General features: G+C 36.4%; 4 protein-coding genes across 5 annotated transcripts; 2 read left to right on the top strand and 2 right to left on the bottom strand.

The window, feature by feature from the left end:
- On the top strand, window positions 1-2,241 carry LOC112518327 (UPF0503 protein At3g09070, chloroplastic-like). The gene has a single exon (XM_025125979.1). It carries the CDS (start codon window positions 8-10, stop codon window positions 2,048-2,050), a length of 2,043 nt encoding a protein of 680 aa, XP_024981747.1. The 5' UTR covers window positions 1-7; the 3' UTR covers window positions 2,051-2,241.
- A 7,801-nt stretch (window positions 2,242-10,042) lies between these two features.
- Window positions 10,043-11,565, top strand: LOC112518267. Its single transcript, XM_025125903.1, has 2 exons — window positions 10,043-10,460; window positions 10,811-11,565. The coding sequence occupies exons 1-2, from the start codon at window positions 10,113-10,115 to the stop codon at window positions 11,252-11,254; spliced, it is 792 nt and encodes a 263-aa protein (XP_024981671.1). The 5' UTR covers window positions 10,043-10,112; the 3' UTR covers window positions 11,255-11,565.
- On the bottom strand, window positions 11,130-15,258 carry LOC112518265 (pentatricopeptide repeat-containing protein At3g09060). Of its 2 annotated transcripts, XM_025125901.1 has the most exons (4): window positions 13,105-15,258; window positions 12,076-12,320; window positions 11,846-11,968; window positions 11,130-11,204 (listed from the first exon to the last, which is right to left on the bottom strand). In XM_025125901.1, exon 1 carries the CDS (start codon window positions 15,207-15,209, stop codon window positions 13,116-13,118), a length of 2,094 nt encoding a protein of 697 aa, XP_024981669.1. In that variant the 5' UTR covers window positions 15,210-15,258; the 3' UTR covers window positions 11,130-11,204; window positions 11,846-11,968; window positions 12,076-12,320; window positions 13,105-13,115. The 2 variants fall into 2 exon arrangements, with proteins under 2 accessions (XP_024981669.1, XP_024981670.1); XM_025125902.1 differs by lacking the exon at window positions 11,846-11,968 and having other exon boundaries at window positions 11,142-11,204.
- A 2,539-nt stretch (window positions 15,259-17,797) lies between these two features.
- LOC112518150 (laccase-4-like) lies at window positions 17,798-20,078 on the bottom strand. Its single transcript, XM_025125748.1, has 6 exons — window positions 19,989-20,078; window positions 19,743-19,894; window positions 19,417-19,661; window positions 19,141-19,269; window positions 18,081-19,007; window positions 17,798-18,013 (listed from the first exon to the last, which is right to left on the bottom strand). Exons 1-6 carry the CDS (start codon window positions 20,076-20,078, stop codon window positions 17,883-17,885), a joined length of 1,674 nt encoding a protein of 557 aa, XP_024981516.1. The 3' UTR covers window positions 17,798-17,882.
- Window positions 20,079-26,519: the final 6,441 nt, after the last annotated feature.

The following is a 26,519-nucleotide window of genomic DNA, read 5'->3' as shown; positions in this document are numbered from 1 at the left end:
GCCTGTGATGAATCCCACCGCCATCGCCGACCAACCGCCGCCGGTGCTGCCGTTGCAGCCACCACGATCATCCTTCAGCTGTGACCGCCATCCTGACGAGAACTTCACCGGTTTCTGTCCATCATGCCTCTGCGAACGTCTCACTACTCTAGATCAGTCAGCCAATGCTGCCGTTGCTTCATCTTCTTCCCGACGTAACTCTACATCATCATCCACCGCCGCTGCCGCAATTAAGGCTATTTTTCGAGTTCCTTCTTCCATCAATATCTCAGAAGCAAACAAAAGCAAGACGACGACGACAAGAGCAGCAGCAGCAGCAACAACAACAACCAGAAATTCGTTCTTACCGGAGCTCCGACGAACCAAATCTTTCTCCGCTTCGAAGAATGAAGGACTATCGATCTCGGCTTGTGTTTATGAGCCTCAACGGAAGTCCTGCGACGTCAGGGGACGGAACACTCTGTGGTCACTCTTCTCAATCCACGACGATAACAAACCTAGGCACTCCTATTCTCAACAACAAATTCTAGGCAACAACGGCATCGTTCTCGAAACCAACAGAGAAAACGAAGAAGAAGATCACGAAGAAGATCATGAAGAAGATCCAGTTCACAACGAAGACAATGATGGCGACGAAATTAGGGTTACTGAGGAACTAGACGTGAGAAGTGTGAATGATTTAGACAACAACATTGTGGAAGAGGTGGCTGAAATTGATGAAAAAGAGGATGCAACTGTCGAAGTCTTGAAGCCAATGAAGGATCACATAGATCTCGACTCGCAGTCGAAAAAGCCCTCATTATCAAATCTCTGGTCAGCAGCGTCTGTTTTGAGCAAGAAATGGCATAAATGGAGAAGAAAGCAGAAGAAGAGTGGCGTCACTAGTAATGGCGTCATATTAACGGCTACATTGCCGCCGAAGAAACCGATTTCGCGTAAATACCGCGAGACTCAGTCTGAAATCGCCGATTACGGTTTCGGACGGCGATCGTGCGACACCGACCCTAGGTTTTCACTGGATGCGGGTCGGATGTCGTTTGATGACCCGAGATACTCGTTTGACGAGCCTAGGGCTTCATGGGATGGATATTTGATTGGTAGGACCTTCCCACGGCTGCCTCCCATGGTGGAAGATGTTCCCGTTGTACACGTCCCTCGTTGTGATACGCAAATCCCTGTTGAAGATCCTTCGATGGCGGACGATAATATCCCGGGTGGGTCAACCCAGACCCGAGAATATTATCTGGATTCTTCCTCTAAACGGAGGAAGAGCCTTGACAGATCCAATTCCATTCGAAAAATGGCTGCCGCTGTAGTTGCAGAGTTGGATGAAACAAAGGTGACTCCAATTGTTTCAAATGCCAAAGTCTCACCTGCCACCATTGATAACAATCCTGTTCATGGAAGTTCAAAGTTTGCAAGCGTAACCTTTGATAACGAACCCCCAAGGGTTTCAGCTTCAAATTCGTTGAGAGATGATTGTTCAGAAACTTTTGAATTGGGATTTAGGGATAATGGGATTGGGACTGCAATTGGGTTAGAGAAGAAGGAGATGAAGAAATCCCGCCGGTGGAGCTGGAAGATATGGGGGTTTATCCACCGCCGGAATTCAGGGAATAAAGACGATGATGAAGACCGGTGCAGTAGTGTTAATGGAGTGGGAAGATCTTACTCAGAATCTTGGCAAGATTTACGGGGAGAAGGCAATAACGAAGCAAATGGTGGGATTAACAAGAAAATCTTTCGAAGCAATAGTAGCGTCAGCTGGAGAAGTTCTTCATATAACACGAGGAAATCGAACTCTAAGATGAATGGTAAAATCATGGGAAACGAACAAGGGTTTGGGAACGGCAAGAACAAGAGAAACGGAGAAGAGTTTGTTCTTGAACGGAATCGTAGTGCAAGATACTCGCCAACCCACATCGACAACGGGCTTTTACGATTCTATTTGGCGCCAATGAGCGGCAGTCGAAGAGGTGGAATTGGGATCACAAGTAGACCAACGACTAATTCCCATTCGATTTCCAGAAGCATGCTTGGGCTATACTGAAACCCCGAAAAGGTCGATCGTCTTTTCTTGCATTTCATGTTGTAATAACACATGTTTGCTTATGTTTTATGTATCTTAAAATTGGTTGGTTAATTGGGTTCCCATTCCATTATGTTAATTGCTTGGTGTTAGTTCTCATTAGCATGCTCTGCCACTTCATTTTAAATGAATAACATCAAAATTCTTTTCTTGTTGTTCTGCACATTCTTTCTTGTGTTTTTTTCCTCCATAGTTTGACATGGGTAGTTTAGTAATTTACCTGTTTTGGTTTTATCTATGACATTTGTGCCACTTATTTTGATGGGATAAAAAACTGCGTTTTTGTAACGTTTTGTACTGCTGCTGATTGTGTAACAAAACGCACCAAAAAAAAAAACACTTCTTTTTAATACCCGTGGTTTAGTTGTTCGGCATTAACCAGTTGCTTATATCCTTTAAAAATTCATCGATTCGGACACATTTATATAAATCGAAGTGAATAGATTTATACAAATGTGGAAAGGTTGAGACCATGTCATGTCCTCGTGGAAGCTTAGTGGGTAAGAAAGTGAATATTCTTGCAAAATGATTGAGGTTTGGGTTCGACTTCAGGCACCGGTGCCAAGCACCACTCTTAGGATGCATGATTTGCATGTAGAGAGACAGATGGAAGTTCAAACGAGGATATCTTCTTTTTACGAAAGGCAAAAACACCTTTCTCAAATGTGATGAAGGAACCTAATGGTGTGTGGACGACTGTGTCCGTGACTGGTTCATATATGAATCAGTTAATTTGTTCATACGTAAATCATACAGGTTCATATGTTAATTACACGAGTTCACATATGAATCCGTTTGTCGCTTATTTGTAAAAGTTACAAAACTACCCCCTCTATTTTTCAAATAACCGTAATTTTTAATCAGTAAAAATCAATCTTGACCATATGAAAGGACTAAGATCATTTTTTTTTTAATTCTTAAATATTTACCGCTTTTTAAAATAACTGAATCATATATAATAATATTTGTAGAGAATAATATGGATTAAACATAGATTGTGTATACAGAGCTTTTTGTGTTTGTCTTAGGAGGCACAAGTTTGCTCCACCCTTTTGATAATGAGACATCTCATTCCCACCAAATCAAACACAATAATTTCTTGGATATCTTTTTTTTTTTGTTATTTATACATAAATTTAAATATAAAATATGAATTTATAGAATAATCTAAGATTAAGTAAATGGTTTATATTATTATCTGATTTATATTTTAAGAACAATATTTTTAAAAGACGTATATAAGATTCTATCAATCGAAAATTGCAAACTTTAATTTAAGAATGCTTATGTGATATATGTAAAATTTGACGTGTTTTTTTTAAGAACGAGAGCTTTTTCGACTAAAAAAAACACATTTATTTGAACTATAAACAATTAAATAGACATTTCTAAACTAAATATATTTAAGGGTAAACTATAAATTTGGTCCTTGTAGTTTGTAGTAAATAACACTTTTTGTCTTTATAGTTTTAAAATTACAAGATGATCATCGTAATTGCAAAATGTCTGGATTTGGTCTCTCTTTTTAATGGTCGTTAAAGAGTTCCGTTAAATAAAGGATTTTTGTTCTTTTATCGATTTCTTTGTTATTTATCCAATCGAAGATCACATGAATCAAAATCATAAAATCGATTTTGATTGCGTAAAAGACATAAAAAATCAATAAAATACCAAGGATGCCTTCCATTTAACGGATTTTTTAAAGATCGTTAGAGAGAGAACAAATTTCAAAAAAAAAAAAATAATTAAAAAAATATAACATCTCCATTTATTAAACACAATCAAGGTTTACTTGACAATAATAATTAAAATATAATCAAAATTTTATTTTTCTTGGATTCTTTTTCTATGTTTGTGAATCACAACCATCTTGAGTTTTTTTTTTTTTTTCATTTTATCATTTTTTTATGTTTATACACGATCAAAATCGATTTTATGATTTTGATCCATATGGTTTTTATCAGATTAAATACAAACAAACAGATAAAAGTGTGAAAACCCCCTCATTTATCGAAAATCTTTAACGATCGTTAAAGAGAGAAGGATCAAATACAGTTGTTATTTTTTGCAAATTACGACGACTATTTTGTAATTTCAAAACTGTAAGTCATTAATCGCTCCTATATATATATATATATATATATATATATATGAACATATATAAATAAAAGCTCAATGATCAAAATATACTATGTGATCTTGATCACAATAAAGTCAAAAAGTGACAATGAAAACACCCCAACATGCTTCAAGAAAAAGAAAAAGGAAAAGGTAAAGTTTAAAGAGAGAGAGAGGGGGCACAAAACCCTATGACTTGCCTTTGTAATTTGTACTCTATTTTTGTCTTATCATTCACCATTAATATTTTTTTCAATTTTTTTTTAATTTTAAAAACAAAAAATCTTATAATCTTAGTCAGCGTTCAAACGAGAACATAATTAAAACAAAAAGTTCCAAATAATGTTACTGGTCTTTTTATTTAAGTATACAGATTTAAATCAAATTTGAAAATTAAAAGAATAAATAGAACCAGAGTGAACTCAACTCATGGATCTCCTGTTTCAATTAAGAGGGGTCGTGTAAAGAACAGATTCACAGTCATGATTAATTCCTTTTTCAAATCTTACTGCATTGCGAGCCCTTTCTGTGTGTCACAAAGAAGAAGAATTTTACAGAACCAAAATGAGCAGTAGCTAACCAACTTCTAGAAGAGACATAACTGATTACATTGATCTCAGTAGCTATTCCACCCATGAAATTTAAAGAACCTAAAAGAGCATGAATCATATATTATGCGAAACGACGTTCTTACTAAAGTTGTATTTCTTTTTTCAGCCGAATCAGGTCCAACCCATTTGGACTCGTTAGAGGTTCTAAACAAGGAGCATGAAAAATCCCAAAAACGCATAGTTTCTCCTCCAAAAATGATTTATCCAGTCGAGAAACGCATTAAATATTTTACCTAAACTGATAGACCCCTGAGTTGAAGTGAGAATGTATTTAGATAATATGAAACCGAGAATCAAATCAAATAAAACCAAATTGGTTCTTTGGTGTTATTGTTCCAGACCAAATTTTGCAATAACCTTATGTTCTGCCATCAAATATTTGACCGGATAATGTGATGTTTAGATTTTTATTGGCAGTCTAGTTTTATTCCGCTACAATCTGTTTAATTAAAATCAATACCGTAAACATTTTGTACAGATTATTAATGCATAAATATTTTAATTTTGAATAGAATTTACCTAAAAAGGAACTATTTCTTTTACCTCGAGCATTTCTTGTTCAGAATCAACTATTTAAAAAACATAAAGCTAAAAATGACGTTGTTCTTTTTTTGAAAAAGAAAAAAAACGAGGCATAATCGACTCCGTTGAAGCGATATTTCAAAAAACATAGAACCAATAATTGGTTTTTAAGAAAAGAATGAATTACACTGGTGGTCCCTATGGTTTGTTCAACTTGGATTTGGACCCTAAAATAAACTGTCTACACTGATAGCCTCTGACTTTTCAATTTCATAATACTCATTGTTCCTGAAGTTAACACCAGCAATTAGCAATCGTTAGAAAGAACAAATCAATATTTAGGCAAACTATAGGGATCAAAACTGTAATTCACTCTAAAATTAATTGTGATTCCTATTTTTAAAAAAAATTCTTTATTAAAAATATTTGAAGTATGATTAACAAAAAAATATATTTTGATTATTATATAACCAATTTAATTGTTATAATTTATTCATAATTATTTGATAATTTAATTTAATAACGTCTCATGATATTTTAACTTTTAAAATGCAAATATTTTTTTCATAACAAAAAAAATTATGTATTTTAACGAATAAATTTATTATATAACCGTAAGAGTAATGTCTGATTGGTTTGAGCTTGGCTCCAAAAGTCAAAAGTACCAGGAGGTCTCAGGTTCAAATCTAAGGAGGAATAAAAGTTCCCTTGTGGCCACGGAGGTTCAAATACGGTGACTCTGCGCTATCTGCAAAGCAGGTGGTCGCCCTAGGATTAGTCGGATTGCATAGCAGGTTGGATATCCAGATTAATCAACAAAAATATTATATATCTATCTTACGTTAACCATACTTAAAATCATTTTTAATAAATATTATATATATATATATATATATACACAATTAAATTTAGAGTGAATTAAACTTTTGGTGCTTACAGTTTATCCAAAGACTGATTTTGTTCGTTCTAATGGATGTTAAATGACGATGTTAACTTTTAGAGACCTTAAGTGTGATGAAACTGAAAAGTTAAGGACTATCAATGTGGATAATTTGTTTTAGAGACCTGGTCTACAATTTAAGCATACCACAAGGTCCACCAGTTTAATCCACTCTTAAGAGAATCTAGAACCAGTAATAGAATGAATATATCAAGTTCAGTTTTGATGGTTAATACTGAATTTTTTTCCACCCAGAATATTATGGGCTCAACCAAACATCATTAGTAGGGGTGCAAATGATTCGAGATTCAAACGAGCTATTGGAGCTTGAGCTTATTTATCTCGATCTCGACCTTAATAATTCTTGAGCTGGAGTTAATCTCGAACATAAAATAACACATTGGAATTAACAACCCGAGCTTCATAACAACAATGTTCGACTCAACTTGTTCATAAATAATACAATAAAAACATACATATTATCAAGATTAAACCAGTAAATGAGTTAATCGATTGCGGATTCGAACCGTTAAACAAGCATCAAACTCGAGTTCGATAATTCAAAAAATATTGGAGCTCAAGCTCTAAAACAGATCTTTTTACAAGAACCAATACACCTTACACAAGAACTTATCATGTTGAGCTATCGAAGCGTTTCATAATAAAATACCGAGTCATAGTTGTTTGTTTATCTCTTAATAGTTTCATTAAGAGGTGAATCTTGTTTGGCAAAAAAAAGACTGCCTCTTAATGGTATCAAAATCCTCTGAATAATTTTGTATCTTGGGTCTCCATTAACATTTAGCACCCTAATTTCATTATGAATAATTACCAAACAATTACATTTCATTTTGTACTATATTATAAGAGCCTCTTAATCATTTTGTCCACTTAGGGGCTGTTTGGCGGTTGCTGAATGGTTTGGTGCATAATGGTTAAGTGGTCAGAATGGTTAAGATGGTCAGAATAGTTAAGTGTTGAATGAAATAATGTTGTTTGGTAACTGTTCTCTGAATGACAACAAATTACCATTTTAACCCTCTGCCTATTTGCAACTGATTTTGCTTTGCTTTCGATTAGTTTCTGCTAGACAACAAGTATCTATATAAATTGGACATCTATTTTGGTTGATGATATCTTGCTAGTAAGAAAGAATGGCATCCAACCTTTACCACTTATCATTATCACTTGATCAAGAAGTTCATCAATGAAGCATCATAGACAGAAACAAACCACTGTTTCCTAAAATCATGTATCCACATAGACAGAAACCAAGCAGATGTAGGGAAACGAGGAGATCGATTTTAGGGAAAGCTCATCGTGTGATTGCAAGGTTTAAATATAAACATTGAAGAAGACGGTAAAGCAGATGTAGGGAAGCGAGGAGATCGATTTTAGGGAAATACCTTAAGCGAACGACGACCGTCGAAGGAGATGGAGGGAACGGCGACCGTTGAAGGAGATGAAGGGGAACGGCGACCGTGGAAGCAGATGGATGATGGCAGAAGGAGACAGTAGGCGACTGTGGGATTATCGTTGTAGGGGCGGCGACCGGAGACAGGCGAACAACGATGGAGGGAAGGCGATACGTGGGATGCGCTGTGAAGAAGAGCGACTGGAAGAGAGGGTAATTTTGGAACAATAGGGATCTGAACCATTTAGTGGAGCCTTGGACACATAATGGTTAAGAGGCTTTTGTAACCATTAAGAGGTTAATTTTTTTTTGCCAAACAGTCTTTGCCTCTTACCGATTAAGAGGTCTCCTCTTAATGTAATCATTAAGAGCCAAACAAACAGCCCCTTAATCATTTTGCATCAAACCATTCAACAACTACCAGTCTTCAAGTTTAAATTTTTCACCGGTATATTTACCGATTTACCCTCGCTTAAACTTATATATGGTTCCCATAAAAGTGGCCCAATCATTTATTGGTAAACAAAACATAAAGCCCAATGGGTTACAAATGGATTTTTATCATTGTAAGTAGGTATGGTTAAATGGGCCCGGCCAGGGGCTGCCCAAGGTAGGGACCGATTATAGTCTGTCGGTTACGTTTTTCATCTAAAAACAAGGCCTCACCCGGCCCGGCCCATTTAGAGCCGACCTATTTTTTTCAAAAGTAGTTACCGTTTTTTGACCATTGGGAACGATAATATGACCTATTTTAACCATATTTTTGTCCTTTTGATCCTTTATTTTCAAATTTTTGTTGTCTTAAATTAACGCACTGTGGTTCCGAATTATACTGCCCCACACACGTTTATATATTTTTAAAATCAATATGTATACACATCACCGTTACCTAATTGAAAATAACTAATACATTATTGATTATTATCGATTTTTCAGTTTTTCTTTGAAATTGTACGTTACAAATATTTTATTTAAGTTATTTTCTTGTCTTTCTCACACGTTATCGTCTGAGTTTATTTTAAATCTTACTTTTTAGATGTATTTAGACCAATCATGGAACTCTTTTATTTACACTATTTTTAATTACGCATTTCAGAAGTATTGAAACTTTTTATTGTTTAGAATATGGAAATGTAATTGTCGATTTCATTTTGATGTTGTGATTTTATAATTACTGTACTGAAATGCGTTAGTACAAACCGTATAAATACACCATATTGCGCTTTCACGGTTTGGAACATATGCAACACAGTTCTAAAAAGAACTTCAAAGTACTTATGCAGTGCAATTTGGCTCTAAATTGCACCAAACACACCGCATACACCCCTAATTGTAAGTACATGGGATAGTTTTAAATTTTTTATGTGAAAACGGAGCTAAATAAGCTATATTTTATGTTTAACTATTCAAAACAGTAATACAACATGTTCGGTGTTGTTTTGTTAATTTAAATAAGAATTCGTATTTATCAATAATACAACGCGTCAGTAGCTGTCATGATATACTGATTATGTTCGATTTGTTTTAGCATCAAAAATTTCAGAAATGGTGAAAACTATATATTACGAATGTGATGAAACTGAAATGAACCACAAAACAACCACGTTTTGATATTTTTTTTACAAAGATAATACAACAATCGTAAAATAGTCAAAATATAATCACTAAATAAAAAAAATTACAAATTAGGGCCCGAAACCGGCCCTCAAAATGACCGTTCGATCATTTTTTTGCGCAAAAAATGGTCTTGAAACCGATTCAAGACCAATATTAAACCAATCTCATCTCAACCGTTGATCATTCCCAATATAATCAGACTAAAAGAACCATGAAACCCAAATCACAGATTAACAACCCCAACCGGTTTTATAACATATCCCTACTAGGTCAGTCTTTTAGATCTGAAATAGCTCGGGCCTTCCAAACCTGTTTTTAGTAAAAAAATAAAGGCCCAATAAGGCTTTTCCAGACTAGACTTTTTTTAGGTTGGACTTTAGTTGGGCCTTGAATTTTTTGGCCTAGCCCAGGCTTGGGCCCAAGCCCAAGCCCACTGAGACCAGGTTTCTTTCGGTCCGAATTAGACTGAAGGTTTTTTTTTTTGTGCTGTTTAGTCCGGAGTCCGGACTAACGCCATGTATGCACCCAACCCTCGTATCATACACGACACGCAACAAAGTGTGAAAATAACACATTGAAACTTAGGCTAAAGTCCTTTTCCAGGTCCACAAATGCCAAAGCCAAACCAAAATGCAATTTCTCATCCACAAGGTACAACAAATCACATCATTGGTGTTCTGTATTTGGTAATAATTGCTCTGGAAAATAAACAAAACAAGATAATGTAGCAAATAAGAGGTTTAAAAGACTTCTCTTTCCAAACCAACATCTTTCTCTCCATTTGAAACACACCCAGAAACCATGATTTCATTGAAAGCCATACAGACATGCTTCATTACCACAAAACATGAGATTTTCCACAAAACAGATTTCTCCACCAAGAATCACCACCACTCAAGGCTATTTCTCTGTAAGTCGAAAGATTCCGACACCAATTCACCATCATCATCACCGCCACCATCAGAAGGTGATGAACGGAAGCAGGACCTCCTTGCAAGGATTGCCATGCTTCAAGCCCAAAAAGTCCGTCTCACAGATTATCTGGATGAACGATCTGCTTATCTTACCCAATTTGCTGAAGAAGCCAATGTCGAGTTTGACCAAGTTGGCGAAAACGCCCTTAAAGAATTAGAGGAAGCCAGTGCCAGGGTATGCTCAATCTTTTAATATGCTAAACATACTTCTAATTCACGTAAGGTGCGTTTGGTACACGGTCATGACTGAATGGGCGAGAGTGAGGTAGACATGTGAAAAAATTATGGAAGGTTTTAGGTTTTAATTTGACAGGGTGGTTCAGGAATTTAACTATCTTGTCTTGTCCCATCTCCCTGATTTTTGTTCCACCTACAGAATGCACTCGTATTTCTTTCCTATAGTCTCTCGCACCATTTGTGTAATGCAAAACATCATTTCAATTTTCAACATGAACTGAGCAAACTATAGGCGTAGCTAGCAATAATCTAAGCATTAACTCGGGCTTTCTTCATTTTTATTCACAGATAATGGGGAACATAGAAAGCCAAATGCAAGCTTTTGAAGAATCGGCAGAATCAAGCAAGATGGAGATAGAGGAGAACCAAAAGAAGTTGGACGAGTTTGAAAATCGGTTTGCGAATGAAAGAAACGAAGGGCTATTCTTCCAGAGCTTGGGGGAGAGTAAGCCCGTTGATAAATCAATAGCAAAAGCAGCAGCCCAGAAGATGAACGAGTTGAACAAACAAACTGCAGGAACAGAAACTAGGAGGAACATTTACCTTGCGTTGATCGGCTTGGTTAGCATCTCCATAGTCGAGTCCTTGATCTCTCCGTCATTTGATTGGAGAAAAGGCGTGGTTCTTGGGCTGATTTTGGTCGGGTTGCTTACACAATTGACCTACGAGCAGAAGATGTTATCTGAAACACAGAGCACAGAAAGTGAGAAAAACCAGAAAAAGAAAGAGTGAAGTGCTTTTCTTATAATTCTAGTTGTTGGATGTTAATTTACTAGCAACTTTCAACAAGTATACATATTGCATGGTGAATAACCCAAAGTATGATCTCAACTCTTCGGACTGATATGTCATGCTACTAGCTTTTGCATCATTGTACTTCTGGTGATATATGTAGAATCACCAAAATGCCACTTGAAATTGATGATGCTAGTATAGAAAGATAAAGAAACCAAGGTTTGAACAATGTATAGCTCAAAAAGGTTTAACATTTTCTTCAATGGTACAAGGAAAACACAAAATAAATGTTTGACTTCTTTGTTTTCTCTGGATGAATTACACATCAAAGGAAATGGAAGAGAAAGAGTGACGTTTATATCGGAAATTGGCAATAAAAACCAGTATAGTATGAGAGATAACCCAAAGTATTCACCTTTCTACTTTGGACTATATATCATACAACTTCAATTTGGCATCAGTATACGTTATTGGCAGCATCTCTCTGACCAACAACCTGCTATACTTGATGCTGCATTCCATTTTTTTTCTTTACCTAGATACAATTCTTTAGATCTAAATTAATAAAATAGACAGAATGAAGCTAACACTTGATAGAAACCCTGTAACAAGTTCAATATTCATATCCCAATGATGTGGGTTGAATTTGTTGGTTCATTCTTGCACACCAATGCAGGTGTGACATTCCAGGCATGATACCATGCACTTCAACTGTACATTGAAAACTCAAAAACTTTAGTCATATAAAAAGTAATCTCGTAATATTACAGTATATAAACATTATTGCACTATAGTTGTAATAAGTGGTGCAAAATTACCTTTTATATGGGGAATAGAAGAACCAAGATCCAACGACGTATATCTGTGATCTACCTAGCTCTTCATCTTCCATCATCGTTAGATGCATGAGGCCAGTATTCCATCTAGGCATTAATCTTTAAGCAAGTAGCCAGATTGACACTAGAAATGTCAATATGGGTCATGTCTGCTTACATCCCACCCCAGGCCTCACCACTGGTTAGGATATATTCGGGTGGTTTGGTTTTGTTTGGTTTATATACATCTGCAAGATAGCTGATATGAGCAAATTATTTGACTTAGATAAGAAGCTTACTTCATGCCAACAATACGTCAACACAAATTGTTAACACCAATTATGCATCAAATGCAAGGATTATCGAGGTTGAAGATGGACAAAATGGTTTCTTTAACACTAAGAAGGAAAAAAGTAAAACCAGGTAATCAATGTCAGACTGAACATAATGCTGCATGGCTAATTGTTTTAGAAGAAAGCTAAGAAGTCTATTGATCAGGAAGGAAATAATGCTTTACTCTATTACCAAGGTAGAATGTGTCGAAAGAGAGGGGATAAGAACGATAAAACTTGGAAGTGAATATTTTATATTGCAAATTTAAATTAAAGTTATACTTGCACCATTGATATTACCAAAAAAACAGAAAGTTAAGATACAGCGAATCCAAAAATATAACCCAAAAAACAGGTACCACAGTGAACATTTGCACAATAAAGAGCAAGAGGGTCCTTTAAGCAAGCATTGAACTTCTAACCATCATACTTGTAGTTCTTTAGGTAACTCATTATTATGCTTGTTAAAATGCCAATGGAAAACACAAGAATATGTAACGGTGAGCAATATACAATTTCCAATGTTTAATTTGCAACAAAACAAGTACAATGGTTAGAGTAGCTCAACGCACTCCAGTATTTTCCTATTTATATTTTAACAAATAAAATGACTAATTTGCAACGATACTAATAAGTTGAATAGTTATAGAACTCATTCACTCTCAATAGAAATAACCACTAGTAAGAAAAAGAAACTTACTTCAACCATATTCAATATTGGCATTGCTGCATCGGAGGTTGAAAACGCAAAACTGCTCTGACAAGTATATTCCACGTAATTGCAGTCGGTACAATCTCCCTTGCCATGGCATCGTTCAAATAACGAATGGCATCTGGTGTCTTATTACAAGAACATAGGCCTTTAAGGACAATGTTATAGGAGATAATATCAGGCCGAAACCCACTTTTCAAAATTCGGGCCCAAATGGTTGATGCATTTATACAATCTCTAGTTTTATAGAAACCCTCCATTAGAGTGTTGAGGGTCACAAGATTCGGGACACATCTGTATTCACCCATCTTGAAATATAGCTCCAACGCATATCGAACATTTCCTACAGAACAGAGCCCATGCATTATGATATTGTACATAATTACATCAGGTACAAAACCATTGTCAATAACCTGGTGCCATAACTTGAGAGCCATGTCCACCTTTGTGTCTTGACATAAACCACGCATTAACAAGCTATTAGTGATCATATCAGGTCTTAATCCCTTTTCCAAAATTTCCCTCACAAGGTGATATGCTTCATCAAATCTTTGTGCCTTGCATAATCCATCAATTAGAGTATTGTAGGAGACAATATTAGGGGAGCAACCCCTTGTGACCATCTTATCAAAGAAGCCAATAGCATCCTCAATTTTACGAGCCTGAATAAAGCCTTTCATTAGTGTATTACAAACATTGGTGTTTGGACTATAGCCATTCATAACCATGCGATCTAGCATGCAAACTGCATCATTCAACCTCCCAACATTACAGAATCCATTAATCATTGAAGAAAATGAATAAACATCCAGATTATTTCTTCTATCTTCTGCCTCCTTCAAGATTGAGAAAGCCTTGTCTATATACCCATTCTGGCATAAGCCATGGATCAAAATGCCATAAGTAGTCGAATTTACAACAGAACTGTTTTCATGCAATAGCTGCCACAGAGAAATTGCCTCTTCCACCTTCCTGTTTTCAAACAATCCATTAATGAAAATATTGAAACTGACAACATTCCTGCAATCTTTCTTCTCCATGAGTTCCCACAAATCAAAACATTCCTTAATCATTCCGGCATGACAATACCCATTGAGCAAGACATTGTATATTGCAACATCAGGAGACAATCTTTTTGCAATCATTTCCCTAAAAACCTCCATACCACCTTCAACATTGCCCAATTCACAGAACATATTTATAACGGTGCTGTACGTAAACAGATCCATTTGTCGCTCATTTTGCTTCATCCGATCCCAAATTTTCAAACTCTCTTTAAACTTCCCACACTTACAAAAACCACCAATCATAACATTATAAGAGCCTACATCTGGATACACAGACGAGGAGTTCACCAACTTCTCCCAAACCGCATTTGCTTCCAAAAAATCACCTTTCTTGAAGAACCCATCAATTAAAATATTGTAACACATGACGTCCGGAGTTACTCCTTTCTCAATCATTTCGTCGAACACCTTCAGTGCACTGCTCATCTTCCCACTCTTCACCAGCCCATTTATCAAAGTACCATAACTGATCGCATCCGGAAACATCCCTCTCTCAGACATCCAATTCAACATTTCCTCCGCTCTATCAAATTGCTTCTTCTTACAACAAATTTTGATCAAAATATTATAAGTTTCCAAGTTCGGAAACACACCCATCTTTCTAAAGTTCTTAAAAAGTAAATCCACACGATTGAATTGATTAGAATCAGCGAACGCATTGAGCAGAGTGTTGTAAGATCTTATACCAGGATCGCACCCAAAAATTTGAGTCATTCTTTGAAAAAGGTCCAATGCATGATCAATCATGGCGTTATTGGAATACGCTTTGATAACAATCAACGGAATATCTTCGGAGCAGGTGCATTTCTTGGCTTCAATCAAATCTACAATTCGGGCCACCTGAGGTAGGAGTTTTGGAGACTGTGAAATACGGCGGAGAATGTGGTGAAAGACGGAGGAGGTGGGAGTGTAATTTGGGCTACTAATGGCGGAGTCGAAGAGGGAGAGAGCTGAGATTGGGTCTTTTTTGGCTTTGAGAAGTTTCAGGAGGTGTTTGGGGAAAAGGGATTTGGCAAATTCGGCCATGAGAGGCAGAGAATGAAGTTTTGTTCCTCATTTTCGTGCCATGCTACATTAGGGTTCGCAGAGAAACAGACCTTCTTTTGACTAGTATCTCCTCACCTCGACCCAAGACATAGCCCTACTTAATGATACGACGGGGTGTCCGGAGATTGCTTATAAAATTAATTTATTGATTTATTTTGTTGTGATATCGGTAATATGTATTTTTAAGTGTTTGAATAAATAATTTATACAGGTATCAAACCGGTAATAAATTTTTTTTAAAGAAATTAAACTCTTCTGACTTATAATAAGTTAATAAATGCTTTTATAGAAAAACATAAGTTGTTTCAAATAAGTAATCCCAAACACCCCCAAAAAGTACTTATTTATTAAATTTTTATGGACAATTTTATGCAGAAAATCAAATTCTTCTAATTAAATAACGCTCATTTTATCTATGAAAAAATTCTGTCAAATAAAAACTTTATCAATCTATATAGATAAATTAATCCATGCAAACAACTTCATCGATACAAGACTTAATGAAAAACCAACCAACCCCTTGTTCCACTTCCTGCACCTTTAGTAGTTTATTTAGAGTGGATTTGGTAAACCAATTGGTTTTCTTCAATACAATGTATCAACCAATTATATTTATACGTAAAATCTTATATCATGTATCAACCAAGCATACTTGATATTAACTTAAATTGGTATTGGTTTTGTATCAACTTTAACTTTATATACAAAAACTTGTAATTTTGTTCAAAATTTGAGGGACATTTTCAGTTTGCAGATTACACATATCTTGCTCAAGGGTTTTCTAGTTGGAAGAAATAAAACTTACGAACGTTCAAATTTCAAACATAAAGATTGAAGTTACAATTTTTAATGTTAGAAGCGTACTCACGCAATGCAGCGAGATACATCTCGATTTTAATGTTCTGTCTTATTCTTTGTCTCTGTCAATGTTATAGTACGATTTTATGTGTTTTTAAGAAAACAATAATTATTTTATTTTTGAATAAAAATTATCAATTTGAAGATATCATAAAAATTTGAAAAAGAATATATCAATGTTACTATTTAAAAATTCTCATTTTTTATGTAATTTTTTTAATTATAATTTAATTTAAGTTTAATAATGAAATAATTTTTTTATAAAAACAATAATTAAGTATTCTGTTAGAACTTAATAGTTATTCTAATTATATAATAGATTTTTTATATTTAAAATGAGATGTTTTATCCTGTATTTGATTATGTTTATCTATAGTTAGTTACACGAATTTAGATATGAAGCTTTAATAAGTTGTATTTACGCACAATCTACTTGTAATATTGAGTTTTAAGTAACATGCATTAATAAACAATATTTTATGCATAAAAAATGTTTTATAAGAGTTTTTGTCAAATGATTTATAATATAGTATAGACAAAATACATCAAAGATACAAAAACTAATAAATAATAAATAAGTCGGTAACATGGTGCTATTGTGGTACGAGACTTCCAATACCGTATATCGACTGTATTTTCATACTTTGTACGCTACTAACCAATCCCAATTGGTATCAGTTAAATTGGTATCTAATTAGTACAGTTAGCACACATGTTGAATGATTTGTTTGGATATAAAATTGTCACCCCTAGTTTATTCGAGAAACTAGCCATTTATGTAAAAGAAATTGAGAAAATAGTCATTTTTTAAGGAATGTAAAGAAAAATGAATTTCGTTAACTGAATTTGTTAATTGATGCAATTCATTTTTTGTCAGTTGATAAACTAAATCAGTAAAAAAGTCATATATCAATTGCGTATGTCAAAAATTCAAAATTTCATCAAGTTTTGGAAACTTGTTGAAATCCACCTACTAGACATGGTTGGTTAGCGAAATCATAGATGGGCCCAACATATCTGGTTTCGCCTAATTGACAGATTCACTTTAACAGAATTCATAGGTAGAAATGGTTATTTTTTTTTTCAATTTTCTTGTCATAAATGGTTAGTTTGGTGGAAACCCTTTTATTGATTTGAACTATTCAAGCCCACTTTTTTTTTTTTAATAAAAAAACACAAACATGTATTACAGGTCTTGCTTAGGGGTGTACATCTGGTGGATTCGAGTGGGCAAAGGAAAAATGCGATTGGATTTCAGATATGGCAACCAAGCCCTAAGTTTTGGGTTTCGGATTTTGGATTGCTCCAGGTTCGGGTTGGTCGGGTTTCAGGTTGCGGTTATGCGGGTTGGGGTATGGTTATCAAGATGGAACCTTCTTTTGGAAGGACCGATTGGCAAAATTTGGAGAGAGCAACCATAGACGAGAAGGAGTAGATGTTAGAGGAAGCTTTTGTTGGTTTTCTTCAAATCCGTAAGGTACTTTTAGTTTAATATCTCAACCCACCCGCCATTTTACATAAAATGTAGAAGCTTGACAATGTGTTCACATCCAATCCTTGTGGAATCGACCCTACTTGCGACTGTTACAATTAAGGTGGTAGTTTGAGTTATCAGTAGAACTTGGGTTTTTTGGAAACCAAAGATTAGCAAAAGTTTTCAAGAAGTGTATTAACGTAACGTAAGGTAACATATAAATATAATCCAATAACAAAAATGACTTGAAATCTTTATTTGCTTGAACAAACATTTATATGCTCAAAAGAAGAAATAATTAAACCCTCCAAATGCAAAACTCAACATTTTGGAAGATCCTTTGGAGGTGGCAAGAGAGACTCATTTGGGCCTTTCCCATTCTCCACCAAAAATGCCATTTTTAGCCCCCAACTTGTATGGATTTCCAAATGGCAATGCATGAACCAAACACCTGCAAATTCCAGGCCATAATCAGAAAATAAATAATCAGAATTTAAGAATAAATTAAACAATTGTACCTGGATTATCCGCTCGGAAACGGATAGCCACCCATCCACCGGAAGGCACACCAATCGTATTCCTCTCAACCGGGTCAACCAGATTAAACTTATTCGGATCCACCTTCGGGTTATAATTACCCAAACCCTTACCCACCGCAAAGAAATTGAACCCGTGTAGGTGAATCGGGTGGTTTTCCGGCGAAATAAGGCTCGTGTCTTGTAACACCAATTGGACCGTTGAGTTGTATTTTAGCCTATAAAGCTTAGTCCCACTAKTAGTAGCCAAATTCTTGGGTGGAGCTCCGGTGTAATTGAAAGAATCSGGTGGATTCCTCGGAAAATCGGTGGTGAAAACCCCCTTCTGATTCAAGTAATGTGCTTGAAGAAGAGCAGTGGTGGGCATAACAAATGTGACATTATTAATACTCGCCACCACCCGACTACCGTTACCCGCTTTGCAGGTTGGGCATGGGTTGATACCAAGTCCGACTGTGAAAAATAAGGACTGATCGATTTTCATGGGGACGTTGGCCGGAAACTTTTTTGAGTTCAAGCTACGGAGGGAATCTATGAAGTTGTTGGCGGTGGCGGTGGAGTTTTGTGGAGGTGTCATGGTTAGGGTGGTGGGGGAGTTGCTGAGGGTACCGGTGTAATGGAGGGTGGCGATGGCGGTTTTGTTGTCGACGGCGATAGGTGAGTCCATGAATGGGGAGGCTGCCATCATGAACTTGCCGGAGTTTTTGTTGGCGGTGACAATGGCATTGGTGGTTTGGCCTGGGGCTATGACGATCGTGTCGGTTTTGAAGGGTTTTACGTAGGTGGCGTCAACTTCCACCACCGTCAGCTTGTGGCCGGCGATCTTGAAGAAGAGTTCTTCATTGAGTGCAGCGTTGACTATGCGTAGCATGTATGATTTTCCATTTTCTACACTCAATTGAAACCCTCCTGCATGCAGAAAGTTATAATTCAAAAATTACTACAAAGGAGAAAAAAAGCTGTTTTTTAATTCCATATGTATATGTATATGTATATGTATATGTATATGTATATGTATATGTATATGTATATGTATGTATACCTTGTGCTTTACAACCAGAGATTGGTCCTGGATGGCCATTTATGGTATGAGCATCTGACACATTTGGAGCCAAACCAGATTTTAGGGCTTGATTAATCACAGCTTCAGTGTCTGATTTCCACCATTCACCTGCAATAAACAACCATCAATACCAACTAATAACATTACAAAACCACTTCAACAAAATGGGTTTTAACAACTTTTAAGTTTAAACACAAATTCTGTACATTTTACATAATGGCGTTTCAGGATTTTCGGGTGGATGATTCGACTCACCTAAGACGACAACTTGTTCAACATCTGGTTTCGGGAACGGATAAGGAACTCCACGTTTAGGCAAAATGACGATAGCGCCATGGACGGTTGCCCTAAGCCATAGAATATGAGCGTGCCAAAAAAGCGTTCCACGTTGCCCTGTGATTGTGAAGTTATAGACGTAGTTCTGTCCTGGCTGGATCGGGCATTGTGTTATATATGCTGGTCCATCGGCCCATCCCGTTCTCAGCTGCCGTATTCCATGCCTACGGTACACATACAAGTCCAGTTACGGAAAACAAAATAAATGACCGAAGAGATGGTAAAAATGTCAAAATCATACGTACCAATGGATGGAGACGTTGTATTTGACATGGTTGACAACCCTTACGAGCACGGTGTCACCCTCTCTTGCATACAATGTTGGTCCTGGTGAATGACCGTTAACCGTTACTATGGACTTTTCTGAGCACAACCGATTCGCTTTTTTCATCACCACCTGCATAATATATATAATCTTTCATTAGTTTTCTATCTTTGAAGTTATAAGGATCATGAGATGAAAAATAAGCATGTAATGAAGGTATGCTGACATTGAAGCTGTAGTGACGAACTCTGCCCTGGACCACCAGTGGGAAGAAGATGAAGCCGATCACCATTAAAGCTCGAATCCAAGCTTCCATTGATGAGATTGGTTTGAATTGTCAATTGGATTATTGAATGAATCAAACACAGATGATGTTTATGTCTGTATGACTAGCCAACCCAAGCTTATATATATATATATATATATACAAGTCATGGTCATCCACCTTCGCTGCGATGTCGTTTTTGTTTGCTGGTTGGTTGTCTGTGTGTGTGAAGACTTTCTATTCTTTAATCAAAAGCAAAAACTTAAATGTGTTTTCAGCTTTGTTTCAACCATTTCTACCAAATGTTTGTTTAATGTCTCTGGTGACCAAGATTGTGTTTTTTTGGATTGCATTTGTTATCCAAAATGTTTAATTTCCATGTTTTTAGAAAAATGTTATCCAATTTTATTTACATTTTAATCGACTTAATTACTAAGGGTCGGTTTACCAAACGCTTATCCGGGTAAGCGGTTCCTAAGTAACATTAACTCACAGTATGAATATGGTAAAGACCAAGAATCTTACTTAGTAATAGCGAGAGAAGGACAAAAAGTTTTACCCGGTAAGCGAGGGCGACGACTCTTACCACGGTAAGCACTTACCGGGTAAATTGTTGCATACGATGTCGTTTTAGTGGACTAAAATCTTACCCGGTAAGTAAATAATATGTTAAATTTTACTGATAAGTACTTACCGGGTAAATGTTTGGTAAAGGGCCCCTAATTGTGTTTAGGGTATTAATTTATCATTCTTTTTCATGATAATACAATTTACTTAAACTTTTTATCAAACACATTGTTGAGTACAAATTAAAAATCTGAAATATAATTTATAAAAAACTATGTTAATTATACATTATACAAAAGGATTGGGTTTACGTGAGACCCGTCTGTTTTTGTAAGATCCATAAGATCGCATTTTTACATTTGAAACTTCACAGAAAAACATTGTGAAGAAAAAAAAATCACCCAATACCCTTTTTTCGTCAATGTGCCTTTTCCAGTGTCAAGTTTTTCATCGACCAATTGAAACTGCAATGCATACATTACCTTCCCCCACCGGCCGGCCTCCCCCTCCCCCAACCATTCCCCTTTTTGGGGTCAAACCCCGCCTCCCCTTTCGGACACCACTATCAGTGGAATCTCGATCAAAGCTTATCCAAATCCCTTTCTCCACAAATCCACCGATGAATGATTTTCTATTTCATCCTCTTACAAATCCACCGCTGATGAATGGTTTTATGCAAGTCCCTTTCCATCCCATCTTTCTCTGTTATGGATCGTTCCTGTAGAACCTCCATCTGAGTAAATTACAGATGTATACGTCATCCTTGTGGAACATTTACGAGAGTAAGAGTAAATTACAGTTGTATAGATCGTCCATGCTACTCGATCAATCCCAAGTTTTTTGTTTTTGACGAAAGAGTTTTTGTTTCAAGATATTTTGCATTTCATATGGAACCACTATGTTGAAATTGAAGCGGTGCCTCGCCAATTGACGGAGATTCACTACAACAAAATCGGGTTTATAGGACACTCCCAAATTATAAGTGTCATAATAGACTTCTTTATAGGACTTAGTTTATAGGACCAAAAAAATAAAGTGTCATATCTAAATGTGTTATAATAAGTTTATATGACGTTTTTGACGATGTAATAAGTATTTTAGAACACTTTTAATATAAAGCGTCTCATTATCAACTTTATAAGATACTATTTAAAAAATTGTCCTACAAAAACAAGTGTTTTATAAAAACTTGACTTTATAGGACAATTCCTCAAAAATGTTATATAAAGTTGCTAATGTGATACTTTGTATTAGAAATATCATCAAGAACTTATTAAGACGCCCGGAAGCGTCATTTAAACTTATTACAACGCCTTTAGATAGGACACTTTATATTTTGTTTCTATAAATTAAGTCCTATAAAACAGTTTATTGGAACACTTAAAGATTGGGGGCGTCCTATAAACCCAATTTTGTTGTAGTGATTTGATTGATGATGAGCATCGTTTTCAACTTTCTTTGCAAATAGACAGTCGAGACCCGAGGATAGGATAACTGGTTGAGCTCTAAGATCACATCTTTGGAATAATTTTTGCAGAAGGGGGATAATTATTTTGGCTTATGTCTGGATATTTTGTTTTCAATCTAGAACCACATTGTTGAACCGCAAATGCATACATCGTCTCTAGTCCATGTTTTTTTTTATTAATATATCTATATATTCTTGATGTTTCTTTAAGATGGTTGATGTTGAGTTCTTAAAGTTGGTCGAAGTTCATTGTGAGTTTGATTTTGATGGGGGCATAGGTGAAAGGACTATGTTTATAAGTATTTTACCAAAATAACTAAACTAAATAGTTCGTAACGTAAATAATGTTTTGTGGTCAAAATGTATCTTTTAAAATTTGTAAGTAAATTTGTGAACGTGATGCTCATGTTGTAATTGCCGAGGGCTATCTAAAAAGTGCAAATCGTTCAACCAAACATAAAGCCAAAAAGCTCAAAAACCAAGGACCCAAAGTGAAGTTGTATCCATATATCTAAGTCTTAAAGTTTGCTTCTTTTTTGCCAATCTTTAGATCCAAGGATGTCTCTGTCCCCTAGGATTATATATTCAAGTCACAAAATCAACCAAAATATTCATTGAAAGTAGCTAAACTGAGAAGAGGATGATTATATATTTAAGTCACAAAATCAACCAAAATCAACCAAAATATCCCTTGAAAATCAAAGCTGTGTCTAATTCAGCTTTGGATGGTTATTTGCAAGAAACTACAAAGCAAAAAGAAAAGATAATCCCATGGAAAAGCTGTGTCTAATTCAGTTGTGACTTGGCAACATGAAGCTGTATCTAATTCAGCTATGTCTAATTCAACTATGTCTAATTTAGATAAAAAAGATAATCCCAAGGAAAAGCTAAGTGATTCATCTCAATTGGCTGTTGGTACAGATGGTGATAAAGATGGTATGGATGCAAACTTCAGCTTCTCAGACCTTATCATCTGTTCCAATTGAACAACAGCTGAATAAGGTTGACAAGGTACAAGATGGACAAGGTTCTGATGAAGGGTTAGTTAGAAAAAGCCAAAAAGAACCATAAATCTTCAGTGAGAACCCGCAAGGATCTGCAAAATAAACATCAACCTACTGTAATTTTGGAGCAAACCTGATTAGACGAGCGACAGGGGTGGCGATGCGGAGGTACAGCGGCGACGAGCGAAGACAGGGGCGGCGACGGGGGTGGTGTGGCGGCAACGAGGGTGGTGCAGCGGTGGTGCGGCAGCGATGGGGGCGAGGGAGACGACGGTGTGTGAGGGAGACGATGGTGTGTGAGAGGGAGAAGGGGACGGGAGGGAGCGGTGGTCACGAGAAGGAGATGAGTAGTCAAAGTTTTTAGGATTTTTTAAGGTTTTTTTTTTTTAATTTAAGGTTACCTTCTATTCAAGTTACATGTTACAATTTTAAGGAATGAGGATCTATTTATCATGTTTTAAAAAGTCCAATGACTTATTTAGCAGGTTATAAAATATCCAAGGATTTACTTGTTCCAAAAAATTGTCCAAGGACTTAATCGTTCCAAACAGTAAAGTCCATTTGGTTTTTTTTAGACTTTTCCCTATAAAAAAACATTAATGGAACGAATAAATCCTTACTTTTGTAAACAAAAAGAATATATCATTTCCATTAGTCTTCAAAAACACATCAAAGTTGTACCCAAAGTATAAGTAGATGCATATAAAAGTTGAGTCAAAATATATCAAAAGTTGCACATGAATATACCAAAGTGATGTTTAGTATATATTATCTGTCTTAACTATTGAATAACACTTAGGTGGTGTTTGGTTCATTAGATTTTGGAGGAATTTGATAGAATTGGAATGTTGAATTACATTGACCAAATTTCATTCTCTCGTTTGGTTCATTCTTTTTCATGAAAAGAATCTTTAAAATCCTACAAATTCCACACATAAGGAAATTTAACATTCCTTAGCAACTACATGGTATTTTGATGGAATGAAATCTTTATCTTCATTATACCAAATATGCCATTAACCTAATATACTATAATCTCATAAAACTCAATATGACCATCGTCGACCACCTCCGACCACTATTGATCTGAACCACTGACTACCACTGATTTAAACCACCGTCGACCACCACCACCGACTACCACTGATCTGAACCACCGCTGACTACCACCGATCTGAACCACCGCTGACTACCACCGATCTGAACCACCACCGACTACCACAGATCTGAACCAACGCCGACTACCACCAATTTGAACCACCGCCGACCACCACCACCGACTACCACCGATCTGAACTACTGCCGACCATCAACACCGACTACCACTGATCTGAACCACCGCCGACCACCATCACCGACTACCACTGATCTGAACCACCGTCGACCACCACCACCACCACCACCGACTACCAGCGATCTGAACCACCGCCGACCACCACCATCGACCAATGCCGACTACCACCGACTACCACCGATCTGAACCACCGCCGACCACCACCGATCTGAACCACCGCCGACTACCACCGATCTGAACCACCGCCGACCACAACCACCACCACCGACTACCACTGATCTGAACCACCGCCGACCACCACCACCGACTACCACCGATCTGAACCACCATCGACCACTACCACCGATCTGAACCACCGCTGATCTGAACCACCGCCGACTACCATCGATCTGAACCATCGCTGATCTGAACCACCGTCGACCACTATTGATCTAAATCACCGTTGATCTGAACCACCACCGACCACTACTAATCTAAACCACCATCGAACACCGCCGATCTGAGCCACCACTGATCTGATTCACCGTAAATCTGAACCACCGCCGATAACCGCCATCTGAACCACCATGGATCACCACCGATCTGAATCATTGTCGACCATCGCCATCTGAACCACCATAGACCACCATCGATCTGAACCACCGCCAACTACTTCCAATCTGAAGCACCGCTGATCTAAACCACCAATGACCATCACCGATCTAAACCACCAATGACCATCACCGATCTGAACCACATTCGACCATCTTCACCTGAACCACAACGGACCACCATCGATCTATATCACTGCCAACCACCGACGACTACCATTGATCTGAATCACCATCGGACAGTGCCGACCACCATCGATTTGAACAACCATCGCCGCTACCGCCTATCTGAACCACCGCTGACCACCTCCATTTGAACCACTGCGGACCACCACCATCTGAACCACTATGGACCACCACAGATATGAACCATCACCGACCACCGTTGATTTAGTAACGTCGTTTGTCTTATGATTATATTTGGGTTGTGTATTTTATATTGTTTTACATAATAAATAATTATTTTATTAAAGTATTTTTAGTTTTAAAAAAATTAAAATTTTCAGAAAAGGCATTTTAGTCATTTACCAATATTTTATTTCAATTTTACAGCTACATTCTGTAGACTAAACAGACAGATTCCAATTCCCTAACAGATTTCATTCCAATGTCTGCCAACCGAACAGGTGGTCAAACCTAAGGGTGTTCGTGGTCGGTTTGGGCGATTTAACCCCTTAGACCACAAACCAAACCGTAATGGTGGTTTATAAAATTTTCAAACCGAGCGGTTTGACCTCAAGTGTCCAGATCGGTCAAACTAGACCATGAAAAATCGGTCTGGTCTGACCGGTTTAGGCAGTTTGGGCCTTTAATGGACTTTAAATATTAAACTTAAAAAACATAATGTAATTTAGAATTTTAGATTAAATATCCATTTTAACAAAACAAAATATCCAAACAAATAAATGTAATAATTAAGCAGTTATTAAGTCCAAAATCCAAGCAATCCAAAGTGTAAACAAATAAATATATAATACATATTAGAAAACAAACAAATTAACAAAGTTACAATTCCATTGTAAGTATTGAATAACAAAATCCACGACTTCACAACCTTCGATTCTTGACCAAACAAAATAGAAGGCAAATTTTAGTTGATTGAATAACTTGGTTGATGTCTTGATGGTGTGTGCCGAAATCAAACCATGGATTAGGAAAGATCGATAGATTGATAGAGTTCTTGAGGGATTTCAAAATTTAGAGACCGTCACTGTCAAATGTGACGATAAGTTTACTGGTTTAGGAATTTTTAGGCGGCGATTCATTTGGATTTGATTATGTTAGATGTTAGGCTCTATGTTGGGCTTAGGGATATATTTGGGTAATGCCCATAAGTTAAAAAAGTTGAGCTTGGTAATACTAAAATAAGTATATATATATATATATATATATATATATATATAAAGGTTGGTTCAAATAGAAACCAACCATATGGTACAAACTATGGAAACCGATCTTGACCAATYACATTCTTTCTTCACTTTAGGTTCAAATCTAAATTATAAATTAATGATAAGGGTAATTTGGTAATTCAACCTTTTTGTAACCCCCAATAATTAATTGGGAGTT

This window comes from Cynara cardunculus (assembly GCF_001531365.2).
Source record: "Cynara cardunculus var. scolymus isolate 2C chromosome LG 9, CcrdV1, whole genome shotgun sequence".
NCBI lineage: Eukaryota > Viridiplantae > Streptophyta > Magnoliopsida > Asterales > Asteraceae > Cynara > Cynara cardunculus.
Note: the sequence above shows the minus strand (reverse complement) of the source record. Positions and strands in the feature narration are given on the sequence as shown.